Source organism: Serinus canaria, chromosome 4A, assembly GCF_022539315.1.
Source record: "Serinus canaria isolate serCan28SL12 chromosome 4A, serCan2020, whole genome shotgun sequence".
NCBI classification, from domain to species: domain Eukaryota; kingdom Metazoa; phylum Chordata; class Aves; order Passeriformes; family Fringillidae; genus Serinus; species Serinus canaria.
In genome coordinates, this window is record NC_066318.1 from 1,479,526 (window position 1) to 1,504,260 (window position 24,735).

Here is a 24,735-nt window from a genome sequence, read left to right on the forward strand (position 1 = left end):
CAGGGGGCACTGGACAGACACTTCCTGCAGCATTCCTGGGAACACCAGCAGCCTCTCCCCTGACTAGAAATGCTCTAATGGAGCACTTCAGCTTGAGAATGCTGCAACTCTTCATTATTTAAAAAGTAAATGCACAATTTGTAATTAATACTCTCTAGGTGCAGTAAATGCTGCAGCTCCAGATGCCAAGGAACTAGAGGAGAAGCCAGGATGTGCCAGTCAGCAGTAATGCAGTGTTTGCTGTGGCCTATTCTGATGTAAATACTTCTACAAATGCTACAACACACAGAAAAATTAGCAACAGCTTTATCATTCAGATCCTTTTGTACTCACATTCCAGTCAACGGTAGAAAAAAAAGGATGTCTCTTGATTTCTTCAACTCCATCTGAACCAGCTCCTGAACAAAAAAAAAAAAAAAAAAGACTGCATCTAACACACTTGTGGGTAAAGTCTCTGCAGATTGTACTAAAAACTAGCTCATTTCTAAAAAGTTTGCACAGACATGGTTATTTGAAGGGACTGTGAATACAGAAATATTCCAAGGATGTAAAATACCCAGGGAGGCAAAGAGAGCAGAAAAATCCCATAAATACAGTGTCAATATTCTTTGCTGTGGCACTGTCACAGCTTTGGCCACTCCTAAGTCACTGATCCCACATTTTGACCATTCCTTGGCCAAACCCAGGAAGTCACGACCCAAACGAACAGGAAATGGTACCCAAATGTTACTGATCACCCAGATCTTGAGTCTCTAGCAACTGCTTTACTTTGAAATAAAAAGTTAGGCTGAGTTGATTATTTAAAGATCCAAATAAATGAACCAACCTAATCTGTTTGATGGGTTCCTTTTAAACAACATCCTCAGGAGACTTTGTGCTTCAGGGCTGAGGAACTGAGGCATTCCCAGCTTTGCTCTAAAAGAAAACAGAACAAGTCAGAGGAAGAAACTTATCTTAGTAAAAACTGTCTACATAGATTTCACTGCACAGTTTGATCTATCAAGGATTTATTCCAAAGCCTTGCAGAGAGAACATACTTAACTCATCAACTTTTTAGGCTTCCTGTTATAGGAGTGGTTTAAAATAAAACCCAACAAAGAACAAACACATCACACCAAAACCACCAAACCCCTCCCAAGCAAGCTTTCTGCTGAAACAGAGTAAAATAATTATCCTAGGAATATGTAAGTATTTTCAAAGGTATCTTCATGTCACCAGGAGGTTTTTACCAATAATGCCAGTAACAGCAGAGACTCACCAATCCCCAATTACCTGCCCTTGAAGTGATTGCTACTATTCCTCCAGGGCTCATTGAGCCACCATAGAAAAGCTCACTGACTTTAGCATTTATTGTATTTAATGGAAACTCTAAAGCCAAGGCAGGAAATTCTTGTGCAGGACTGCAGCATCACTGGCAGCTGCAGGGAGGCAGTCCATGGTCTAAGCCACACTTTCACAGGCAGCACCACCGTGAACTCCCACTCAGGGCAAGTTCCAAGTGCCCTGTGCTGGGAAGAACAGAGTTTCTCCCTCCTCCCCTTCCCCATCACCCCTCAGAGTGCCCAAGGCTCTGCCTGTGCCAGGAGGAAACTCTTTGTTAGCTGAGCACAGACAGATGAGAACATATTTGCCCAACAGCTCCACTCAGTGAGCACCAGCTCACCCAGTTTGTCCAGTCCAACAGCTTCTGTTGTAACTGGGGCAATTTAAGATGAGAATTTGAGCACGTAAGGGCTCTCCACACATCTGTACACAAAGCAACACCTGATCACCTGCTGCTTACAAAACAAGGTGTGCTGTAACAGTAGCAAGGGAGTGTAACAACAACAGGAGTAAATCAAGCTGCTCTCAGTCACTGCACTGTTCTTATCTTTATTATACGCCTACAATCAAAGTACATCCCTGAGATTTTAACTGCTGGGGATACTTGATGGTACTTCACAGCCTGGGATCTAAAGCTCATCAAGGGGCTTTGCTGTTTGCTCCTGTTGCAGCTCAGTGCTCTTCGAAATGAATCATGAAAGTTTGGGTTGGAAGGGACCTTAAAGCTCATCTTGTTCCACCCCCTGCCACGGGGACACCTTCCGTAAGACCAGGCTGCACAAGGAGTTACAACAAGCTGTTAAAACATGTTTAAAATGACATTTTTGGACTTCTGAAAAAGGAAGGAGATGTACTTACTTCAGTATCATATTCATAGTCTCATTTCGATCTTTACCTTGAAATGGCAGGGTACCAGTAAGCATTTCAAACTGGAAAGAACAAATGTTAATCTAAATCAACACTTCTTCCCCCAACTGCTGAAACAAAGTGTTATACACTGCACTCTTTTCTAGTTCTACACCACACTGGTTGAACTTTGAAAAGATTATGGAAGTGTTCCCAAATCTAAAATTCTGCTCTCACTTGCAGTTTCCATGATGAGAACAGTGGCAAGTCTAGCATGATGATGATGATGGAGGAATATTATATATCAAGAAGGTACTGGAAAGTAATAAAATCTCCTCCACAACCAGTTTTAGATGTTGCCATATTCCAAAAACTGCAAGAATGGTAAATTCTAGAACAGTAGTTTACTTTTCAAGTCCATCTCCCCATCAGGCTGATGCTCTAACATATCCAGGAAGGGCAGAAGTGGCAGCAGTTCCTGACTTATTCACTACTCCACTCCAGCATTCCTTCCACAGGCTCACTCTCACAGAAATGCCATTAATACTCCTTCAAACCAAGCCTTCAAGTCTGTTTTTAAATTTAACTATCAAGTAACATGCAAAATAAATATACAAAGTGAAGTCTCACACTGACTACAATTGGTTTTAACTACTAATGGACAACACAGGATTTTTCAGGAGCCTGATAAACATTCCTTAGAGGTGAAAAACCAATTTTATTCCACCCAGTAGCAATTCAGTCATTGAACTGTCCCCCTTACCCAAGCATCCCTAACCAGAACTGGACAAGCTTATTCTAAGTGTATTTGTGTGAGCTTAGCAAGGGAAGCAAGAGGCAAATACAGTACCATGAGGACCCCAAAGGACCACCAGTCAGCACTCTGGTTGTGCCCTCGCCTGTTTACCACTTCAGGAGCCATGTACTCTACAGTACCACAGAAAGAATAGGCCTTCTTCTCTTGGTCTACTGATTCTTTGCTGAGTCCAAAGTCTACAACAACAGCACCACAAGAACAGAGCCAGTAAAGAATGTCAGGGGAACACAAAGAAATCAATAGATGGTAATTCAAAGTGGAAGCGTTGAGAGGTTTGGGTTGGTTATTTTCAGAAATGTGATGAGCCCAGCTCTCCATGAAACAAGAGACTGCAGGTATCTGGAGAGAGCACATTTAGTTTACCACACACCTCCAAATCCATTCTACAAGTCATTAAAATAATGATTAGCCATCAAAGTTATTACTGAATTAAGGTGGCATTTGAAATCCTACACCTTTAGAGCTCTAAAACACTCAGAAGTTCTCATTTTCTCTGTTTACTGCCTGCTTTATTCACACAAAAATTGGATAAAAGTAAAAATCAGTTTCAATGGGAATGCAGCCTGCATGGTCTGGTCTTACTGAATGATGAATTTAAAAAAATCACATTAAAAATATTGGTGTTACATAAGGCAACATGGTTCTGTAACCTGCCTCAAGTTCAGTACAGAACAGCCCTGCATTCCCAGAATATTTCATTCCCAGAACACTTTTTTCCCTATTATGAATACACAAGTCCTTGACACTGGCTCAGCTCTCAAACACACTTTTTTTCACAGGAGAAAATGACTGATAATCAATGCTCCCATCCATTGTTTCCACTTTCAGAAGGAAGTGACAAATTCAAGATTGAATTGTGTTTAAATATAGCAGAATTTTAAAAGGTATGCATTTCATAAATCTGATTTCCATCACCATTATTTTATCAAGTCTTTGAGGGTTTAAAAAACATTTTCTCTTGGAATCCAAGAGCAATATATTAGATTAAAATATATCATGAAATCTCTAGTACAAAATCATCACCTTCAATGCAATTTAAAGCTCTCAGAAATGTATAGTAATTTGCTTTCTAAACTGTCTTTTATATACATCATTTTCTAGAATATATGTATTTGGGTTGTTCCTCAAAGAACTATTTTCTGCAATTTTATATGCAATTAAAATTGACAATACAGAAACTCAAAAAAACTTATTTACAAAGAGCTGTATTAATGAGTGGTGCCTACCTGTTAACTTGATATGTCCTGCTTCATCAAGCAAAATGCTGAAAATTAAAATTCACATTCACCAAAACACATAAAGATCAATGCTTACATAAAACATTTAAAATATAAGTTAAAAATTATGACATCAACTTCTGTGATTTTTTTAACAAGCTAATATTATTTCATTTAAACCATTTTATGTTTTACATTTTATACTTGTTTACAAAGTCTTAATAAAAACAGTTTTAATTTTTTACAGTGGGAAAGGCAAAGCAACAAGCAAAATACACATAATAGTGGTAAAATACATTTTACTTTACTTTTCTGGCTTCAGGTCCCTGTACACAATTCCCAAGCTGTGAAGGTGATCCAAAGCAAGGGCCAGTTCTGCGAGGTAGAATTTCACATCTTCCTCTGTAAACATAACCTAATAAGAACTGTATAGATTTACCTTCTGATCTTGTCTTCAGTTTTTAAAACTGCAATCTAAACATATATACTCCTGTCTACCTAGATTTCAAACTTAGCTTTGAAAGTCCCTTGTGAACTCATAATTCATGAGTTCAGCCAAGAGAAGGGATTTACTAATATCTGTTAATTACAAAGTACACAAAGAGCTACCTGCAATACTTAAATAAAACCATCAGCATTACTGCAGAGCATTAATTAACTTTTAGATAATAAATTAATAGCTATATTTAGTGAAATTGACACCCAGCACTCCTCCTGCCACAAACTCAGCTAGTTTTCCACTGCATCATAAAATTTAATATATGGCTGCTGCATTGGGTGAGTGTGAATTCACATTAACAAGACTTAGGAAAAAAAAAAACCAAAAATCATTTAGGAAAAAAACATGGACAATAAATCACTGGTGGCAATAATAATGACAGCCAGGGAGTTGAAAAACCTGCTCTGCTCTTAGGAAAAAACCTATTAAAGAACGCTGGTGAGACACTGAAATATTGATGTTACCTCTAGAGCAGAGATGCACTTCTGTCCTGAACACTCCTCAGGTTGCTTTAATTTAATATACAAAAACTGAGCCTGCTTTTGGCTCTTGTCATGCTCTGTAGATTACTGGAGGAGCCTGGAATCTTTAAATGGCTGGACTGAATTTGGGCTTTAAGGGAACTATTCCCTTATCTGCTGAATCCAGCAGGATTCCAAGCTCCCCCAGTAATTTGTAGAACATGACAAGAGCCAAAGCAGGCACAGTTTTTATATTAAATTAAAGCAACCTGAGGAGTGTTCAGGACAGAAGTGCATCTCTGCTCTGGAAATAAGGGCAGTGCAGCCACTCAGTGACTCCTGGGCTCCCTGGTTCCTGCCCCTGCTCTGCATTGCTCAGGTGTGATCTGTTCTCCAGGCTCAGAGTATTCCTGATTTCCATAATGACAGCTGCTGACCTCGGGTGAACAATGAAGCTGTGACACTCCACACAGTGTCACCTTCACACCTCTAAAGATCAGTGCTCATGCTGGGTTTCACCTCTTTCAAAAGAGCAACGGGAAACCTTGGATTTCATTACTCCTTGGAGCAGCCAAAATGCAAATCTCAATATAAAGATGCTAAATGCTAATCTACCATCTCCCCACAATGACATGTAAAGCTGTTCTCTGGGTCAAGTCAAACATGATGCAAGTCAGCTCCATTAAATATTACCAATAGAACTTCATTACACACTCATCTCACTGCCACAGCTGAAACTCTCATACCCACATTAGAATTTAAAGACCAACAAAATAACTTCAATAACTTTAATAACTTCATACTAAACCAAATGAATTTAAAATAATCCTTGTGTGCAAAGCATGGAATGCCACAGGGAATTTATCCTCATGTGCATTATCCATAGGCTGTGTTTTACCATGGACTTCTGAAAATACCTCCCATTCCCACCAGAAAATAAAAACCTGATTTTTTCATATCTATATACATAAAAGCCAGTATAAAAGGTACTGAAGAGTTCCAAAAATCAGGTGGAGTCTTAGCAGTAAGAAAACTTGAGAATTACAACTTTCTGATTCCCACAGGGAACACATCCCTTTTTCAAGCCCCAGCAAGAGTCCTTATGGACAGCCTGGCATCCTTTGAGATGTTCCATAGGGGATAACCCCAGCTGGCTTAGGGCAAGAGAACAGCTCTGCCTGCTACTCCAGAATCCCCTCTGGAATTGGACATTCCATATCAAAGCATGACCTCTTTCCTTCCTCCTGCTCCAATAACCCAGGACAAGTTGGTCTATTGAAGTTTCTAACAGCCATTTTAGCTTCCAGATTAATTACTTTCAGCTTAATTCTTAGACATAATCACTGAGTTACCAATCTCAGGTTTTAACAAAACTGCCTTTAAATTCTCTCTCTTTTGCCTGTTCCTAAAGTAAAATCTTTATTTTTATGAGAAGTATAGGGGGAAAAAACTCTCCTGGCCTTACATATTGGGAATAAACAACCTCCTCCATGCCATGAAAAAAAATCAGCTAACACAGTTTTCTCATTTAAGAAAGTGGCTTTTCCTGTGCTTTGGCAATATAAATGGATTTACAGTGGTGAAAACACTGAAAACCCCACTTGCTGTGAAGCTGTTGAGAAACTGCCATTAAAAATTTAGATCTTTATAAAAGGTTTGCCAAAAGAAAACAAAAGTCTTCTAAACGTGTTCATAACACTTAAGGTAACATGTAATAAATATTTGATGGCAAATGTTTTTAAAAAATAACAACAGCCTGTAGCTGTATCTGGAGCTCTCCCTCCCTCCAGGAAACAAAAATAGAAATGAAAAATTCAAGGTGCAGTTGTTTGCCAGAGCTGGATGGAGGGGAGTGGGCTCAAAAGCACTTTGTGGGATTCGGGATGAGCACTTGGATTGCAGCACCAGGCAATTTTACAGTGCAGCAGAAAGCTCTCAGGGCTGCAGGAATCCAGGAGCACCTAAGCTGACTAAGAGCATGAGAACTACACATCCCCTTCCTTCAGTGCTAAATATTCATTTACTTCAGTTGTGTTTCCAAGCAACAAAACATTTTTAGACAAAAGAACTGTACTTTGCAGATGCCAAATTAAAACTTGGGCTACTCATCAATACACACTCAGGTTTCTTAAGGATAGAACAGAATCTAGGATATGTAAGGAAAGCCCAAAGTTATTAAAAACTTCACTATGACAAAAAATATGGGGGAAAACAGGTTTAGAAGCCAACCCTGTACCAACAAAACCCAACCCCTGTCTAAGAGTGAGTGGAGATAAAATTTTAGGTACTTACCTCTTTGGATAATCGTGTGAATACATCTCCTCCCCTGAGAAAATCCAATATTAAATAGAGCTTCCCTTCAGTCTGAAAGGCTTAAAAAAATTTTTAAAAAGTAAATAAAAATCAATAGTTGTATGACAAAGCTACAATACAAATCTCAATGCTTTTACAAGTAGGAAACTTCAGTCACAGGCAATACTTTTGTTGTAGAAGTGAAATAATTCAGCACATGAGGTAATTTATTGAATGATTCCTTCTTCACCAAAGAAAATCTTAGCATGAGAGATGATTAAAGTAATGTTTTTATTTCTCCTTTGTCAAACAGGGAAGCAGCAAGGACATCAATTACTATGGTTTGGTTTAAATCAATGAAAAGTACAAAACCTCTGCAGAACTTGAACATATTCAGAAAGTTCTCACAAGAGAGCATGTAGCCACATTTCTCTCCACAGAGAAAAGCAAGGCATGACTTCCCAAGAATATTTCTGAGATTCACATTCTCTGAACCTCAGAGAAAGGAAAAACAACTCTCATCTCATTTGCTGTGCCAGTGTCTGTGCAAAAGTAGAATGCAATGTGGAGATTGTTTACCCAGTGATGGTGTTTTGTTTCCTTGGCCCATCAGGGCCAGGTGTGTGTGTGTGTCGGGACTGGGGGGTGACAGCCACGAGATTCTGGGCAGTGGAGTGCTTGGCAGATTCAGTTTAGATGTAATGTAATGTAATACAGAATAGAATCATATAGTAGAATAAAGTCATTAATTAGCCTTCTGATAAGATTGAGTCCTCCACATCATTCCTCCCAGATGTCAGGGATGAAAATATCCACTCTAAGAGCTGAACCTAAAACTTTTCTATAGCTATGTATTTACACTCCTCTTCTTATTTTGCCAAGTTGCTAGAACACAATGTGTGCCCTCCAAAAGAGAGAGAGAGCAAGAGCAGCTGTGCCTTGAGGCAGGGGAAGGCAGGGGAGCAGAGCAAAGGGATCTGTACCAACCATAGTGCAGTTTGACGATGAACGGGTGGTTCACCTCCACCAGGATGTCGCGCTCCATCTTGGTCCGGACTCTGTCCCGAACTGAGGGCAGAGGAAACAACAGCACTGGGACACAAATGCATTTAGCACAACACAGAAAGGCTTTGCTGCCTAAAGGAATCTCTTCCCTCATCACCTGATTTGGTTTTTAGTGTTAAAGTCTCCCACAAAACTCCTCCTTTCAGACAGCAAGACTCTTGGTTTGTTTCCTGCCTGCCCCAACTATCTTTGCCTCGCTGCATTTCCAGCACATCCCCGTATTTTGTGATAATCCATATTGCTTTCAAGAAAAAAAGCTCCTATCTACGTTCCCAACTTCAATTTTTGAATTAATTCTCTGTCCTGAATATAAAATATTTTTAAGATTACTTTTCCCCCTTTAACAGTAACAGCCCTATTTATACACAGTGGACTCGCACCCATTCAAGTGTCTCCTGAAAGCCAAAACACTGAATTAAATTGTTCTGGCTCCTGCAACAAAGGAATGACTTAATTTTAACCACAGCAGAGTTCTAACTTAACAAAAGACAAAAGGAGAACTGTTTATGAAATTAACTTGTTTTCATATAATGAAAAGTCTAAACAGAATTAAATAATCCAATTTTAAACTTTGAAAGAGCATTTCTGACCACATAATTAAAGCTACCTGGCCAGATTTAAAATAATACTTAAACATGAACTTACAAGTTATTCTATTAAAAAAAAAAACCTCCTGTCAGAGAAGAGTTATGAACTCACTGACAAATATTTAAGATTAAAAAGAGCTTTTAAATACAGGTGCACTAAACCCCAGGGTCCAAAGTCTCAGCTGAAAGACAAACCTACCTTTTAAAGAAGCTTTTTTCAACACTTTCATTGCATAAAGCTGCCCAGCATCAGGCCCAATTATCTTCCTCACGAGGAAGACCTGGCAATACAAAGCCCATTTTTAAATCACTGCAAGCTTGGTAATCAAACCCAAACTCTCACACAGCATTTGCAAACCTCCCATTAATGTCAGGCAGCTTCCCTGCTCTGGACCAAGCACACACCTTTAAAGGAAGAGCAAACCTGCATTCCTTGATCAGATCAGAGCTGCAAAGCACCAAGCTCTCTGAAGCATGACACTGCCCAGAAACTTTGGATTCTTTCCTGATTTACCAAAGAAGTTCTTACAGAACGATGTTTCTTTCTATCACCTTCTTGGAGAATGACAATTCTGCCTGGTCTGCCACCTCCCAAGAGGTTTTTGAGGTTTAAGACCCAAGTCTCAGATATGAAGCATTCATTTTTATTAATGAATTCTGTACAAGTGGTGAGATGAAAGCAAGGAAACCTCACCATTTAAGATCAAAGCACCCTTTCCCTCTGGAATAGCAACTCCAACAGGTTTTTCTACTTTTTCTCTCCAGAAGAGTTTTTAAGATAGATGGGATACAACTTGACACTGAGAAAAGCATATAAGATAAAATACTGCACTACAAAGACATGGAACTACACTAATTTTTAACCACCAGATCTTCCAATTTACAAAATGGTTTGATATGTGTTCCTACTTCTAAATTGCTGTTCTTGTAATAGAATTTATTAGTTATGAATTAATAGGTTGTGCTTACAAAAACAAAAAAACACAACATACAAGTCACAAGAGAAAGTCAAGAGCTCCCTACAATTATCTCTCTGATCTCATCTTATCCAGACTTTCATTTACAATTAATTTCTTTTTATCTAGAAATTATATATATTTTTTCAATGATCTTGTCAAATTTTCCATTCTAGGATTAGAAATTCAAGCACTGTTATAACTAAGTTGTACAAGGTTGGGAGAGGGGTTGTTTTTATTTTAAGCTCTGGTTAGAAGAAAAATATCATGTTTCAAGGTTGTCTGGCTTTTTGTTTTAATAAGTTTTGTCCAGTAACAGTGCTCTCCTATAGGCCAAGGTGATAGAAAATAGTAAAGGGAGTAATTTGAACACCAGCAACTAAGAAAGCAGCTGTAGATGAATACAATCCCAATCATAAACTATTAATAACAAGCACATAGGAATATTTTAGTCTTAACAACCAACAACTTGTGAGGATAAGGAATTCATGTGCAAGTTACAAATTTAGACCCAAAATAGCTGCAAACTACTGAAGCACCACCTATTCATTTAATTTGCAGACAAATCCTCCAGAACTCCACATGTGCTTTAGAAGGCACATCATTCCTGAGAGAATGAAGAGAGAAATTCAGCAATTCAGGAGGTTTAACTCTTTATTTCTGTGGAATTATTAAATCCTGCACTGATATCAAAAGCAGGCTCCAGGAAACCTCCCTGGTGCTTGCCAAACCCAAAGGATGGACCCTGGGAGTAGAAACTGGGAAGAGAAAACACCATGAAGGCAAGAGCCACTGATGCTCCTGGTTTGTTTTCTCTTTTCACTGGAAAGAACAGAGCTGAAGAGCTCTGAGCTCAGGTGGGCAGCACCTGAAGAGGCACTGCCAGCATTCCAAAGCTCCAGAGCATGTCTGGCCAGGCTGCTGGCATTCCAAGCAGGAGCACTCCTGAGACTGGCAGAACCCTGAGCTCTGGGAAGCCAAATCTGAGGCAGGGCTGGCTGTGCCAGCTGTGCTGAACCCTCAGGTGCCTTCAGACATCTCAAATCAGGAGAAATAAATATAGGGAGCCTTTTCAGGCTCCTACAGTGAGAAGCATGTCAGGGAATTGGCAACCAACATTATCAGGTAAAGAAATGGTTCTGCAACCTCAAAATACTGAGAAATATTTAAAGTCTGTTCTCTACACCATCACTTATGCACAGAATGCCTCCCTAACGTCAACTTCTTCCTCTCTCACTGTACTCTATGCAGAGGTTTGTTCCTGCCTAGAGACACACACAGGATCAGCAGAAGGACAGGAAAATGGGAACAAATGTAAAGCTGATTGACTACTTTAGATGTTGCAAAAGATGTACTTTGAGTCTGGTTTTAAAAAATTAATTACCTTCCTATACACTAGGATTAATATTTCAACTACTGTGTTTCAACACAGTGACAGAGATCAGATTTTCAACTTCATTTCTGCAAAGTGACACCCATGGCACATTACAAGAGGGAAATATTGCAACAAAACCCCTGCCATAATTTCTTCTCTGTGCCATTTGAATAATTAGTGTCTTTTAGGTGGAGATCACTTGATAAATACAGCAAACTAGAAAAAGTAAATAAGCTGGGAAATGTATTTCAGGTAAAGCTCCCAACTGCCACAATCAACTCTTCTGTGGCTACATAAATACAGATTTTGTTCTTGAAAACAGCCAAAGATTCCCAGCATGTCAAGTCCCATCACCAAAAGACAAACCAGCATTTCCTTCAGCAGGTTCTGCCCATGGCTCTGGAGCAGGGCTGGGGAAGGATTCCATTACTCAACACATTTTCAAACATTCCCAGCAGCCCTGCTGGCCACTATTTCCCTGGAATGTCTGGACAGGTCTATGGAACAAGTTTGTCATCTTACCTTTCCAAATGATCCCTGTCCAAGAACCTTAAGTAGTTCAAACTGTGCTGGGTCTGCTTTCTCACATCCTTCTTTCACATGATGTGTAATAGGAATTTCTTTCACACTTCCTTCATCCTGTGATTTCAAAGCAAACAAAATACAACAGTGAGCAGACCTGCAGTAACTAAGTCTTGTTAAAAGTGCATGTAAATACCTGGATTTTTCTTTGTTTAGGTTTATTTTAGTAATATTGAAATTCTAATAAGGTTTAAAGAAAAACTCTTCAAATGAAGAAGTTTCCCATCTTTCTAAACAGATGCATCTAAAATTTCTAAACTGAAGGAAAATTCTCAAAGAATGCTCACTTCCTTTTGCCATAAATATTTCAACTACAGAAAACCTGGATTATTTTACATGAAAGGAATAAATGCCCAGAGTTTTAAACCAAGACTTCTGTGCTTCACTTCTGCTTAGCAGCTTTAGTTTTCCCAGTGATTACTCTTCTCATCTTTCCCCCTTCCTGAAACAAGTCTTAATGAAAGCCAAATTGAATTTCATCATTTGGGGTAATTATTGCTTTTCACAGCAGCAAATAATAACTCTGGTCATCCATTTGTAGCTGGAGGAACAGGCAGAATTTGAAGACCATAAATAAGAGATGAGTCATCTTTAGGACTCTGAGAATTCTTGCATCCAAGAGAAGAAACAGCTCTGGGGTGCAGAGCTCCTGGGAAGATTGTCCTGTGTGGGGACCTCCTTCAGACAGCTGAGGGTAATTCTGAGCTAGGTGAGTGATTTAATGTTCTCTTGACTGTCTCATGTGCCTCTCATCTTTGGCAAAGCAGGGCACAGCAGCCCCAGTTGTGAAAAGACAAACGTCCCTGATGACACAAATCCCATGATGGATTGCAGCTTTTATGGTGTAAGAGAAGTTTCTGAGAGCCAAAACAAGCAAGGTGTCAAAATAAGCACCCTTGACATTAAAAACTGAGGCCCACAACAGCAGCCTCAGCTTGCAGGTGGAAAAGGAGCAGCACCCTCAGCCCCAGCAAAAAGATAAATAAAGTTCTTGTACACAACAAAACCACAAGGGAAAATCCCATCTGATTTGCATGACTTCATTTTTGGGGCATCAAATGATTATCAGCTGTCTCCTATCCTCTCTTCAGGCCTTCATTTTGAAAGCTTCTCTTAGCAGAGAGCAGAAAACCACCCCATCAACCTCCTGTGAGCTACAGCCCCTCGATGAGAAGTGCAAACAGCACCAGGAAAGGACCTGAGCCCTGGATGGAACAGTTTTGGAAATAACATCATGCTGTAGTCAGGTGAACTTACTGCCCAAAACTGCATTAAAACTTCCAACCAATCAGCTTTATCACAGTTCATACAGAAGCACCTGGATGGAATTCTGCTTTTACACAGAAATTCAGAGTAGAAATCTGCTCATCTGAATTTGTACATGCTGCAGTTATTACAGAAAAAAAAGAAGCAATCATTACACTGCATTAATTGCTTCTGCCTTAATTGCTTTGCTTGTCCAGAGGGGGAAAGAGAGTTCAAACAAACATCTTGGTATATTCCCAAACTGCAGTCCAGCTGTTACTGCACACAAGCCCTTTCCCCTCCCATCTCTTATTTCATCCTTCTGGGAAAGGCCTGTTTGCTCTGCCTGTTTCCCACACAAAGGTGGGTATGAACACCAGACATTGCTGGAAAACAAAGTTCATTCTACAATTCACAACCAAGCCACTTTATTTCCCTCTTTGGTCACAAACTCCCATCCCACACTGATGACACGCTGTAACATCCCAACTTCCCCTCATCCACCCCCCTTGGTGACAGCATTTATGCACTCAGAGGACAGATACACCTATCTTTTCAGTTCCCTTTACTTTTTAAACACATGCCTAATTTAAGGCAGGTAAGAACAGCAGCATTTTGAAGTCATCTGATGACAGATGAAAGCAGCAAGTTGTCTAATTACACACCAAGTTGTACAACAGACTTAATGGCTGCTTCTTCCTATGAAATATGTAAATACTCTATTTAGAAGCCTTTTTTCTTCACCATCCTAATTTGTATTCCCTAACACCGTGAAATTTTGCATGAGAAAAGCTCTTTAAGAGTTGAGCCTCTCCTGTGTTTATCACCCACCTCGAGCCATTAGCCTGTGACATCACACGTGGTTGCTGAGGAGACTGAGAGGATTTCTAAATGTGAACTCAGGAGAGAAATGTTTTCCATGCAAATAAAGACTAACTTGAGATGGATTAAATGAGGGTTTTTTTTTTTATGAAATGTTTTATCTTCACAAAAGATGTCTATATAATTTCACTTACTTAACTATCATTAAAGTACTAAAAATTGGCATGACTGAGATGTAAGAGACCTTTTCATCACCAGCAAGGAGTGAGCACACAGAGCTGAGAAGCTCCAAGCCACTTTCATTTTCATTTCTACTTTGGCCTCCACGAACTACAAATTTGGTTATCTCATTTTGTGTTCTGCTGCTTGAGCAGCAAATTTCTTTCCAAGCTGAGAAACCAGCTCCCACCCAGACGCCTTGCACAAGAGGGAACTCAACTCTTCCCTGCTCCCAGCAGGTTCACCAGGAGCCAAGAGGCTGAAGCAAACACAGGGATCAGTCCTGGCTTTGTCACAGCTCCCTGGAATGTGGCTCCAGGCACCCCAGAGCTCAGCAACCTCCTCATCCTTATTCTAGAGCAGTAGAAAACTCAGACAATCCACTGCTCCTTTCTTTGCTACATGTGAGACCACTCTGACACTTGATTTACCCACTCCACACCAGGAAACGTCCAGGCACCACGTGGGTCTGTGCCCAAGACTTCATTCTCCAAATCCCTCCCTTGGAAGAGTCGTTATTGTGACACAAAGCAGTGTTTACAAGATCCATTTATCCCACAATCCCAGACTGCTTTGGGTTGGAGGGGCCCTAAAGCCCATCCAGTGCCACCCCTGCCATGGCAGGGACACCTTCCACCGTCCCAGGTTGCTCCAAGCCCTGTCCAACCTGGCCTTGGGCACTGCCAGGGACTCTCTGGGCAGCAGATACCTTTGTGATCAAAAATCCAAGGAGAAGTGTGCTGAGAAACGCTGGCCAATGTTTCCATGGGCAGTCAGGCATTCCACCACACACAGGATGAGCCTCAAGTTTAGTCCAAGGTGTAGCCAGCACACACAACACTCATCTCCAGCATCTCCTAAAGAGGCACTGGGCAAAACCCACCTCAAGAGAGGCTTACCTGGGATATTTCTACATAAAAGCACAATTACCACACTGGTGTACACATTGATTCTGCTCTAAAAAACCAGAATCAAGTCCCTTTGAGCTGAAGGTACAGCACCTACACTAAAAACGACAAGGGCAGAACAAATGATTGCAGCAAGAGCATTCAGCACTCTGTATGAAAGGTCCCAGGTTGGCCTGGGCATTTCTGAGGTTGAGGGATCAATAAATGCTCCTCCAGCACAGGGAATCTCTCCATGAAGCTCTGCCTCATGCAGCAGTTTCCCAAACAAGGCATTTACAACAGTCCCTACCCAGGTACTAATTTCCAAAGCCATCTTTGAGACTGAGAGTCTCCTCAGATATTGTTCAAGTAAAATGATGGGTTCAGAAGTTATTAAAGAGCAGGGAATGCATCAATTTTGCTTCAACAGGAGGTCATGCTAATGAGTGGCTGAAGTGAGCAGGAATCAAACACTTACATGGTAGGAATATGGTTCACCTTCTTCCATAGGCTCATCTGCCATTTTAAGGCCATTTAGCTGCAGGAAAAAAAAAAAAAGAAAAAGAACAAGAGAAAAAAAAAACATCATTAAGACCCAGCAATTTCAAATTAATAAGAGTTCAAAATTTGACCAATTTACATTTCAGAGGACACAAGTGAGAACTGGTGGTGGGGTTGCTCTAATTTAAAGCTGTAGTTTCAAACAAACACTACTACTCAGTAGTTATATTTAGCATCTCCCTTATGTATCATTTAGCATCTCCCTTTGTAAATGCCATCATTATTATTATTATGCCAGTGTTATTTAATTGGGATTAATTTAAAACTCCTTTAAAAGCAAGATACCACTCCTACAAGATGACACTAATGCAGAATTCCTCGGTTATGCATGAAACTTATGCTGCAGATGCTTTTCAGAAACCTTCGAAGGAAAATTAATTTGCAGTTTAAAGAGAAAAGATGCAAAAGTGATTCCAAGCCTTTTTGAAAATACCAAACCCACAGCTGCAGTAAAAAAAAAAATAAATTAAACTTAGTTTAAGCACTCTCTAAGTCACAAATAGTTCAGTGCTGAAACTAAAAAAAAAAACCAACAATCAAAACCCAGAAATATGAAGGATGTGTTCTGTTCAGACATGCAAAGCAATCATTAAAAACTGGAAATACCTGATAAAAATGGGTAACTGTCATTATGGATTTTGCTAGTAATAATTGCTAATTTATTTATATATTAATTGATCAGTATCTCTACCTTCATATGGCACAGGACTCACACTAAAACACTAACTAAAAATGACATAAGAAAACTCAAACTTTTTTTTTTTAACCAAGTTGAACCAATTAAACTCTCAGGCTGAGTAAACGACTTTTTTCCTTGTACTTCTGAATTTTTCTAAAATCCCTGCCTAAGCTACTGGAATAGGGTGCTGCTGCCAGTATGGGAGTTGGTAAAACACAGGACTCCAGAGAAATGTCCCCCAGATTCCTGTGCCCAGAACCTGGAGGAACAGGTGGGGCTGCAAGGACAGGTTTGTACCACGGCTCTGTCACCCAAGCAAACCCTCAACCACGTCCACTGCTGCCACACACTCCTGGTTTGGAGTAGAGCTTTAAGAGTTAATTCACAAATTAATGCTTTTGATAAAATTAAATCTCCAGTTTTAGTACCAAGATACTGGCACTTATTTTTGGACTATATCCTCACTGGGAAAAAAAAAAAAAGACAAAACAGAAAAACAGATTAAGGAAATAGCATAGAGCTTCATTTATTTTCACTCCACATGTTTTTATTTATCATAACTCAGTTTAACCAATGTACCTCCAACCCATTCCCATCATTCATCTCTCATGGGTTGCCATCCCAGCTCCAACAGCCAAAAATCACCCCTGCATTACCCTGGATCCAGAAATCAAAGCTACTCATTTGCTACATAACTTATTTCTTTTTTTGCATTTTTTTCACAAATTAGACAGTGGGAGGGACAAGACACTGACTGTGGTTGTTATTGTACAAATTAACTGAACAAATCCAGCAGCAACACCAAAGCTCAGCCCAGCTCTGACCTCCAACCTCATTTCCAGGCAATTTCTTTTCACAACACCATAAATTACATTCAAATGTGAACCAACATGAAGTCCACCAAAACCGTCCAAAAAGCTTATTTGGAACTAGAATTAAACTGGGTTTCCATTCCTGGTGCTCAGAAATGTAATAACATTGCTCCTTCATGGACTTTATTGTGCATTTAACCTTTTCTTTCTAGAAAGATGGGCAACATTTTCCAAGTTTTATTTAAATTTAAGCTCTGGAACCAACACTACCAACCAGAACTGCAGATCCACTGAAAACAATACAGATACAAAAAGTGGGGCTGGAAAGGGGTTTTGAACCCAAAACCAGTGTGTTATTTCATCTAGGTTGTTCCTGAGAACACCATTTAATGTACTTTCAGCTTGCTGGCAAATCAAGTACACTGAGCTGTTGGATTTTTATGGCAGGTAATCATCCTAATTAACAATTTCCTATCATACACTTTTCCCCTTCACTGTTGCTCCTTGGTTTGTGTTTGTTTTTTCCTGTCCAGTCTCTCTGTACTGATACAGACTGGGACACCTGCCAATTTCTAGTCCAAAGAATTTGATGTCCAAGGGCACGAATCTGCTTTTATTGCTTGCTACACACAACTACACTTTTGCCATATTTGTTTGTGAATCCTGGTCACTGTCCATTAAAAAAAAAAAAAAACAAAACACAAGGAACAAAAATCTGCAAACTTGTTGGAATACAACCCAAAGTCTGGTGGCTTGTTAAGTAATTCAGCTAAAAAAAGTCAATGACAAAAATCAAATCATTACTGTCTTGTACAGTCACTTAATTGGCCAAGTTTCAATAACCAGAAGCTGGCAAAAAAGAAAAGTGACAGTTAATACTTATTTCCCACCTCTGTGGAAACCAGATACAAAATGCAGCTTCCACAGCCAAGGAGGCTCCTTTTAGTGATTTATTCATGAATATTTATGCACAAACATATAGAAAAGAATGATTTTAACCTCTACGTCAATAGTTACAAAATATCTATGAATGCACAAATTTGATTTATTATTGAGAATTAAAAAGCTCTCCATAAAAAGAGCAGGTGAAAGAAGCCAATACTATGATTGTGAAGGAGATTTCTTCGTCTTTCAATCATTTTGCTGTTCAGTGCTGCTCAAGTCCTACAACTGAGCATTTTAAATATTAACTCCCATGAGAACACAAACTGAACTCAAACTTTTAGGCAAACACTGACAACACTTTCCAAACACACAATGTGGAAATGACACAAAGTACCCCAAGTTGTTGATTAGTAAAAAATAACAAAAGGAGCTATGTAAATAGATGAGCTCAAAGTTTAGGTCAGAGCACCTGGCAGGTCAGACACTCACTTCTGCAGAGGTGCAGGCTGAGGGTCCCAACTGCCTGGCAGGGAGCAGGGAGCAATGTGCCTCTGGATTAAATGGATCCCATGGCTGGGACCATCCCTGTTACCTTGGAGAATATCCAAAGGGCTGGGAAAAGGCCTAATGACAATTGCACATGTTCTTCCTCTGATTAGTACAGCAGAACAGAGCACTCCCAGCATTACCAAAGATTGGAACCATCTGCCCCCCCATATTAAGGATGTTTTCACTGTTTACATGGTAAATTCCTCAGGACTTGGTGGATCTACAGGTTTTGGCTGAAAGAGGCCAGGCAAAAGGTCAGCAAAAATGCCTAATCCCAGGAAAAGCAGTGGAAGATGTAAAGCAGGTGCATCCTGCCCTGGTTTTACATGTCTTCTCTGAGGCATTCAAACAGAATTTTTAAAATTCTAGAAAAAGCAGAATTGGGAATTTTATCATCATACTATAATTAGAAGCAAAAAGCAGTATTCAGCACCACTCACTTAAAATCTTGTCTGGCTTCAAATAGGTAAAATTCTACCCAAGGGTCACCAAGAGCTCCTGTATCCTCCACAGCTCCTCCTTCCCTGGGCTCCTTTAGGGAAGTTATGGGGTGTTCCCAGAGCTGCACCTCAGTTCTCCCACATGAACACAGGAATAAGCAGTTTCCTTCCCCACACAGAGAAGGAACCCTTCAAGTAGTTATTTCAAAATATTTGAGTGGAAGCTTACATCAGAAATCCCAATTATGTCAAAAAGACTTTGAAAAAAAATATCCTGACAGGACAACCACATTTGTTCCTCATTTATTCTTAATTACATCTACAGAGAGTTTGCACCATTAATTTAATTAGCAACACACTGGCCTGCTGAGGATTTCCTGAGATAGGTCTGAGGAGTTTGAGGGTTCTGGCACATCCACTCCCCACCTACACAAACTCTGGGCCAGCCCCACTCCCTCAATTCCCCCAACAAAGGGAAGAGGTCTCTAAACTCCCTCACACTCTTTAACACACCAAGTGAAAAAGGGAGATAAAGCAATCTAAAACACCTGAAACCCATAATCAATTACTAGGGAGAGCTACAAAATTCTTTTCCTGTGGCAAATAAATCATACATCAGACAGGACACCAAACCTTCAGCAACATATAATAAGTGATTTTAAAAGAACATTTTGATCCTTCCCATTATCAGATCAAGGGAGAATTACGTGTGCCTCTAACAAGTTACAGCTCTGACAAGACACAAAGCTGACCCCAAGCACAGGGATCACTGAATTAGCAAAGCACTTGAGATCTTTTCATTCCTGCCTGTGTACATAACCTTAACTCCAGAATCAAAGGGCACAAAGCAGCCAGTCTCCAAATTATGTTTAATGGCAGGTAATTCTGGAAAACGATGAGATTTAAACTTGAGAAAAGCAACTATTTCAAATTTTATTCTTAATGTAGTGAAGTACTATATAAATAGCAGAATTCTACCTATGATGAATAAACAAATCATACCATTCTTTGGATTTTGGGTTATTTGAAGTGTTTCCCAAGGTACCCTGCAGGAAGCAAGGTGAGCTACCTGGAATACACTCCTGGATCTGGTCAGAGACTCAGAATACTACAGCAGATTTTCCAAACCAATTTCAGAAGTGGTACACAAACCCACCATCATTATTATGGTATTGCAGCACTTCTCAGCGCATAAAGACACTCATTGTTTTTCTCTTTAAGAGCATTAACGTGCACGCTTTTTTGTTTTAAAGGCAACTTGTTCTCCAAGACCTTTACAAAATCTGTACATTGTTGCAACGGATGAGGGAACTCAAATTAGGGGCAATGTTTTACTTTTTCTCCTGAGCAGAACACCAGGCGATTGTGGAGATTCTGAGAGATGCACTGAACTAGGTAGAGCTGAGTCATCCACGTCACTGCCAGTAATTACTCACAAAGGAGTTATGCAACTCCTAACACTGACAAAATTCAGTGGCCTTTGACAGACCGGGCTCAGAACGTGCTCCAGAGGATGGACTGAAATCACTGGCCAAAATCAAAGATGTATTTATCTCAACTGGCAAAGGGAGCAGCTTATGCACAACAGCAGCAGAGCTCAGCTCAGGAAAAATCCTTTTGGAGGGCAGCAACTTTCAATGCAGCCCCGTTTTCCAGCAGAATACTTTAGTTTTCAGTCACTTTTTTTTGTTTCAGCCTTGTCTTGCTTGTCACAATCAGGCAATTAAGCAACTGGTTCTTGAAGGATTTATTGCAAAAATAAGTATTTGAGAAGGAGATTGCATTTATGCAATTCACAATATTCGTGTCTTGCAAACAGCATGAGCTTACAGCAATTACAGAGCTCACTGTCAGTGCAATCCTCCCAGTTCAAGGGGCAGAAAGTGCCCAAATTCTTGTATTCTGCCCAATTCCAACTATTTCTGTAATTCATTCAGCTTGGTCTGTAAAATGTTAATGTTTACTTTCCTGTTTCTTTGTAGTCTGTAATTACATTTTCATAATCTCCAACATTTGATTATGATCAACACCCTCATACCTATTTTTATTACCATGGAAATAATTATTAATCCAATATCTAGGGGGAAAGAAGTTCACTGAATATTTGAAGCTTTAACAGCACAACATTGATCCTTCCTACCTAGGCTTAAGGAACTCCCAGAGTCACAAAACAGCTTCACAAGTGATACTGTCAAGGGAATATAAATACATGAACAGCACAGTGCACAGCTCCGAATTCTCAGCATTTCAAAGACCCCCCCCCCAAAAAGGGCAAAATAATTCAATCCTGACCTTCAGTAATTTCTTCTAAAAGTTCATGCTGTTCTTGTCACTTGAAGCATGAAAATTTGTTTCCTACTTTCAAGATCACCTCCTTTCCTTGCCAGGTGTTTTTACTCCAAGTCAACACAAGTGCTACTGGAAATGCACTTACTGCTAATAACATAATCCTAAATTTAGTCAACAAGCAGAGTCTCAAAGAAAACCATTCCTCGGATTGCTCCTCCTGTGCCACAGCTGATGGACCAGAGCACCAGAAGGCACAAGTTAATCTTCAAAATAAAAACCTATTTCACAGCAGCTCTGTTGACTGCAGTTCCAGCAAGGCCAAGGTCAGAGATCTCTCAGACTGCCAATACAAGGCTGTAATGAATACTATGAGCTATACTTAATTCTGTAAAATTTAAGTGAAAAGCCACACCAAAATTCATTTTGACATAAAAAGCACCTTTGTTCAATCCCCAAGCCACGGGGATGTAGAAATCCAACAAGTGAGAAGTGCAGCACACCCCTGAGATCACTTATAGAAAGGGTTATGACAACACAAGTGTTTGTTCCTGTCATTTGGGAACTTCACACTCAACTTGAAGAAACTGGTTTGGCACAAATGGGTTTAAGTGCTGCTGGCCAAACCTATCAGGGACACAACAAACACCTTTTAATCTCCTTTTAATCAGAGCATAACTGGAGGAGCTTTACACAGACCTTGTGAAATACAATTGAAAGAGTGAGTGCTGCAAACAGTTGCCTTGAGATGTTCCACACAGAGCCCTTTCAGCTGGACACCCCTGCCCTGGGCTCTGCTGGCTCCCCTCGCTGGGGGGGCTTGTCCAGCCAAAAAACACCCAGGGAGGCACATCCCACTTCAGCTGCAACACTCTACTCTTGATTATTTTACCACTGATACACCATCATTTCCTAAGATTTCCTAAAGAACTGATCAATAGGACCAAGAAAGTTCTCAGACCTTTGCTAAGTTTCTCAATTACAACAAAGCACTTTTAAAACAATATGAACAAATAAACCTTAATACTTCAGCTGACTTTCTGATATCTGATGCATATCCAGTAATTACAGTACTTGGCAGTGGTACTAAAATCCCCAAATATAAAACCACTAAGAAATTTGGTTTTTTTTTTTTTCCCTTTCAATTTTTATCAGGGAAAATAAATTCAGCAAGACCCTTTAAGAGACATCCTTTCACTCTTGCACATTTTGTACTTTGAGATGGTTTTGCTACAGACCCTTTTCACTTGCAAGAAGAAGAGTCTGGTGCACTACAGGAAGCAAGTCCGACCAGTTTTAAGCAACTTTGTTTAGATAACATCTTTTGTGTGTCTAACAGACCTAGGTGTAATCTTTTATTTGTCAGAGCTGACGATACCTGATACGCAACCCTTCACTGCTGATTTCAAAGTGCAAGAGTTTTAATACTCGAGCACCACGTTCTGCTGAGGCACAGGAATCATTGCAACAGAACCAGTTTTACCTTTTATTTTCCTTTAAATTGCATTTGCTCCTTGCTGATGAAGCACCTCGAGCACTAAGCAATACCTCGAAGTCGTTCCTCGTTCTTTAACACGTTTAAGCATCCAAACCTCAGCCAGGCACTCCTGGTTCTCTCTTCTCGTTGTGTTTACGATAACCAACGCAGAGTTAGTTATTCAACGTTTAAGCACCCAAACCTCAGCCAAGCACTCCTGGTTCTCTCAGGTCGCTGCGTGTACGGCAATAACGTATTCCAGGAGAAGGCAAAGGCACCTCCGTAGTGACAACCTACCTGGATGCGCAGCCACTTAGCGCGAGCAAATTTCCTGCAGAACTTAAAGTAACTTTTCACAGGAGCTACGGCCATAAAAGTGAGTTTACAACCCCTCGGATGCTACGTGGGAAGAGACACCTGTGACACGAAACGCCGGGAGGCGACACAAAGCACCGGCCTCCCCGGGGCGCCGGTGCCGCTACCTCCACACGTGTCACGGCCCGCGCCCGGGGGACACGGCCGGGCCCGGGGCGGCCGCGGGGCTGCGCGGCGGCGGCGGCCGGGCCGCGGGACGGCGGGGGCCGCCGGCTGCGGGCCGGGGCCGGGCGGCGGGGCCGGGCCGGGCCGGGCCGGGCCGGGCGGGCGCGGGTCGCGGCCGTGCGCAGGCCGGGGGGCCGGGGAGGCGGGGGCGCAGCGTGCGGGCTGAGGGGGCAGCGAGGCGAGGCCGGCGCAACCCCGCGTTGAGGGACCGCGGGAGGCCGGGCCGGGCGCAGGTGCCGGCGGGGCGCGGAGCCGGGCCGGCCCGTTCCCCCCCTTCCGCCCCGCACTGACCTCGGCGCCGCTCACGTACAGCTCCATTTTGTGGCAGGGCTGCGGCTCGTCGTCCAGCGGCGCGCACGGCACCATGTCCCGGCTGTAGGGCCGCGGCGGCTCGGCCGCTGCCGGTGGCCGTGCGGGGCGGCGCGGGGCCGGGCGCAGGGCGCGGAGCGGAGCGCGGGGTGCGGGCGCTGCCGGCCGGCGGGGGCGGCGCCGCGCTGCGCTGCCCCGCGCACGCCCCCAACATGGCGGCCCGCGGGGGCGGGGCCTGCGCCGCACCGCGGTGACGTCAGGGCGGGACGGAGAATCCCCTGCATGGGGAGGGGGGGAATGACGCGCGGTGACGTCACCGGGGCTGCGGGCGGGCGGGCGGCGGCCGCTGAGGGGGGCTGGGGATGGAGGGGATTGGAGATGAGGGGATTTGGGATAAGGGGGTTGGGGATGGAGGGATTGGGAATGAGGGGATTGGGGATGAGGGGGTTGAGCATGGAGGGGTTGGGAATGAGGGGATTTGGGATGGAGGCGTTGGGGTGAGGGACACAGGATGAGTGGAATTGGGGGTGAGGGACGGACGGGAGTGAGGGAATTGGAGGTGAGACGATACTGCGGGGACAGGTGTGAGAGGGATCACGGCTGAGGGGACGGGAGGTCAAGGGACTGGTGACAAAAGGGTTGGGGATGAGGGACAGGAATGAGGGGACAGGGGTGGCTGAGGGGATGCGGATTGTCAGGCGCTGAGGGGCACCGGCTGTGGGCCCCGCACGGCGAGGCTCTTCCTCCCACGGAGCTGACAGAGGAGAGGGGAATAAAAAAAAAAAGAAAAGCCCAAAAGTTTCGTTCGGTTTTGTTTTTTACGAATGTGCGAGGCGTGGGGACAGGAAGCGCGGGCGGCGGGGAGGCACAGCCCGCTTCCCGCGGGGCCGTGGGCAGCGGGAAGGAGCCGGGGCGGCAGCGGAGCCGCCTCACCGGGCTCACCGCACACCGGCCCCGGAGCAGCCTCACCGGGCTCACGGCAAACCGGCCCCGGAGCCGCCTCA

The 24,735-nt window shown here is 42.0% G+C and overlaps 1 protein-coding gene across 2 annotated transcripts in view; it reads right to left on the reverse strand.

The window, feature by feature from the left end:
* RPS6KA6 (ribosomal protein S6 kinase A6) overlaps positions 1-23,925 on the reverse strand; it is a 36,931-nt gene extending 13,006 nt beyond the window's left edge. Inside the window, exons 1-12 of one of the 2 annotated variants that reach the window (XM_030228750.2) lie at positions 23,714-23,925; positions 15,672-15,731; positions 11,961-12,077; positions 9,307-9,388; positions 8,443-8,523; positions 7,456-7,535; positions 4,512-4,618; positions 4,213-4,250; positions 3,020-3,162; positions 2,182-2,252; positions 827-915; positions 334-398 (exon numbers count right to left, since the gene is read on the reverse strand). In XM_030228750.2, the coding sequence (XP_030084610.2) occupies positions 334-398; positions 827-915; positions 2,182-2,252; positions 3,020-3,162; positions 4,213-4,250; positions 4,512-4,618; positions 7,456-7,535; positions 8,443-8,523; positions 9,307-9,388; positions 11,961-12,077; positions 15,672-15,731; positions 23,714-23,788 (1,008 nt within the window). In that variant the 5' untranslated portion in view covers positions 23,789-23,925. The remainder of the gene's footprint in view (positions 1-333; positions 399-826; positions 916-2,181; positions 2,253-3,019; positions 3,163-4,212; positions 4,251-4,511; positions 4,619-7,455; positions 7,536-8,442; positions 8,524-9,306; positions 9,389-11,960; positions 12,078-15,671; positions 15,732-23,713) is intronic. The other variant, XM_050974268.1, reaches the window with a different exon arrangement.
* Positions 23,926-24,735: the final 810 nt, after the last annotated feature.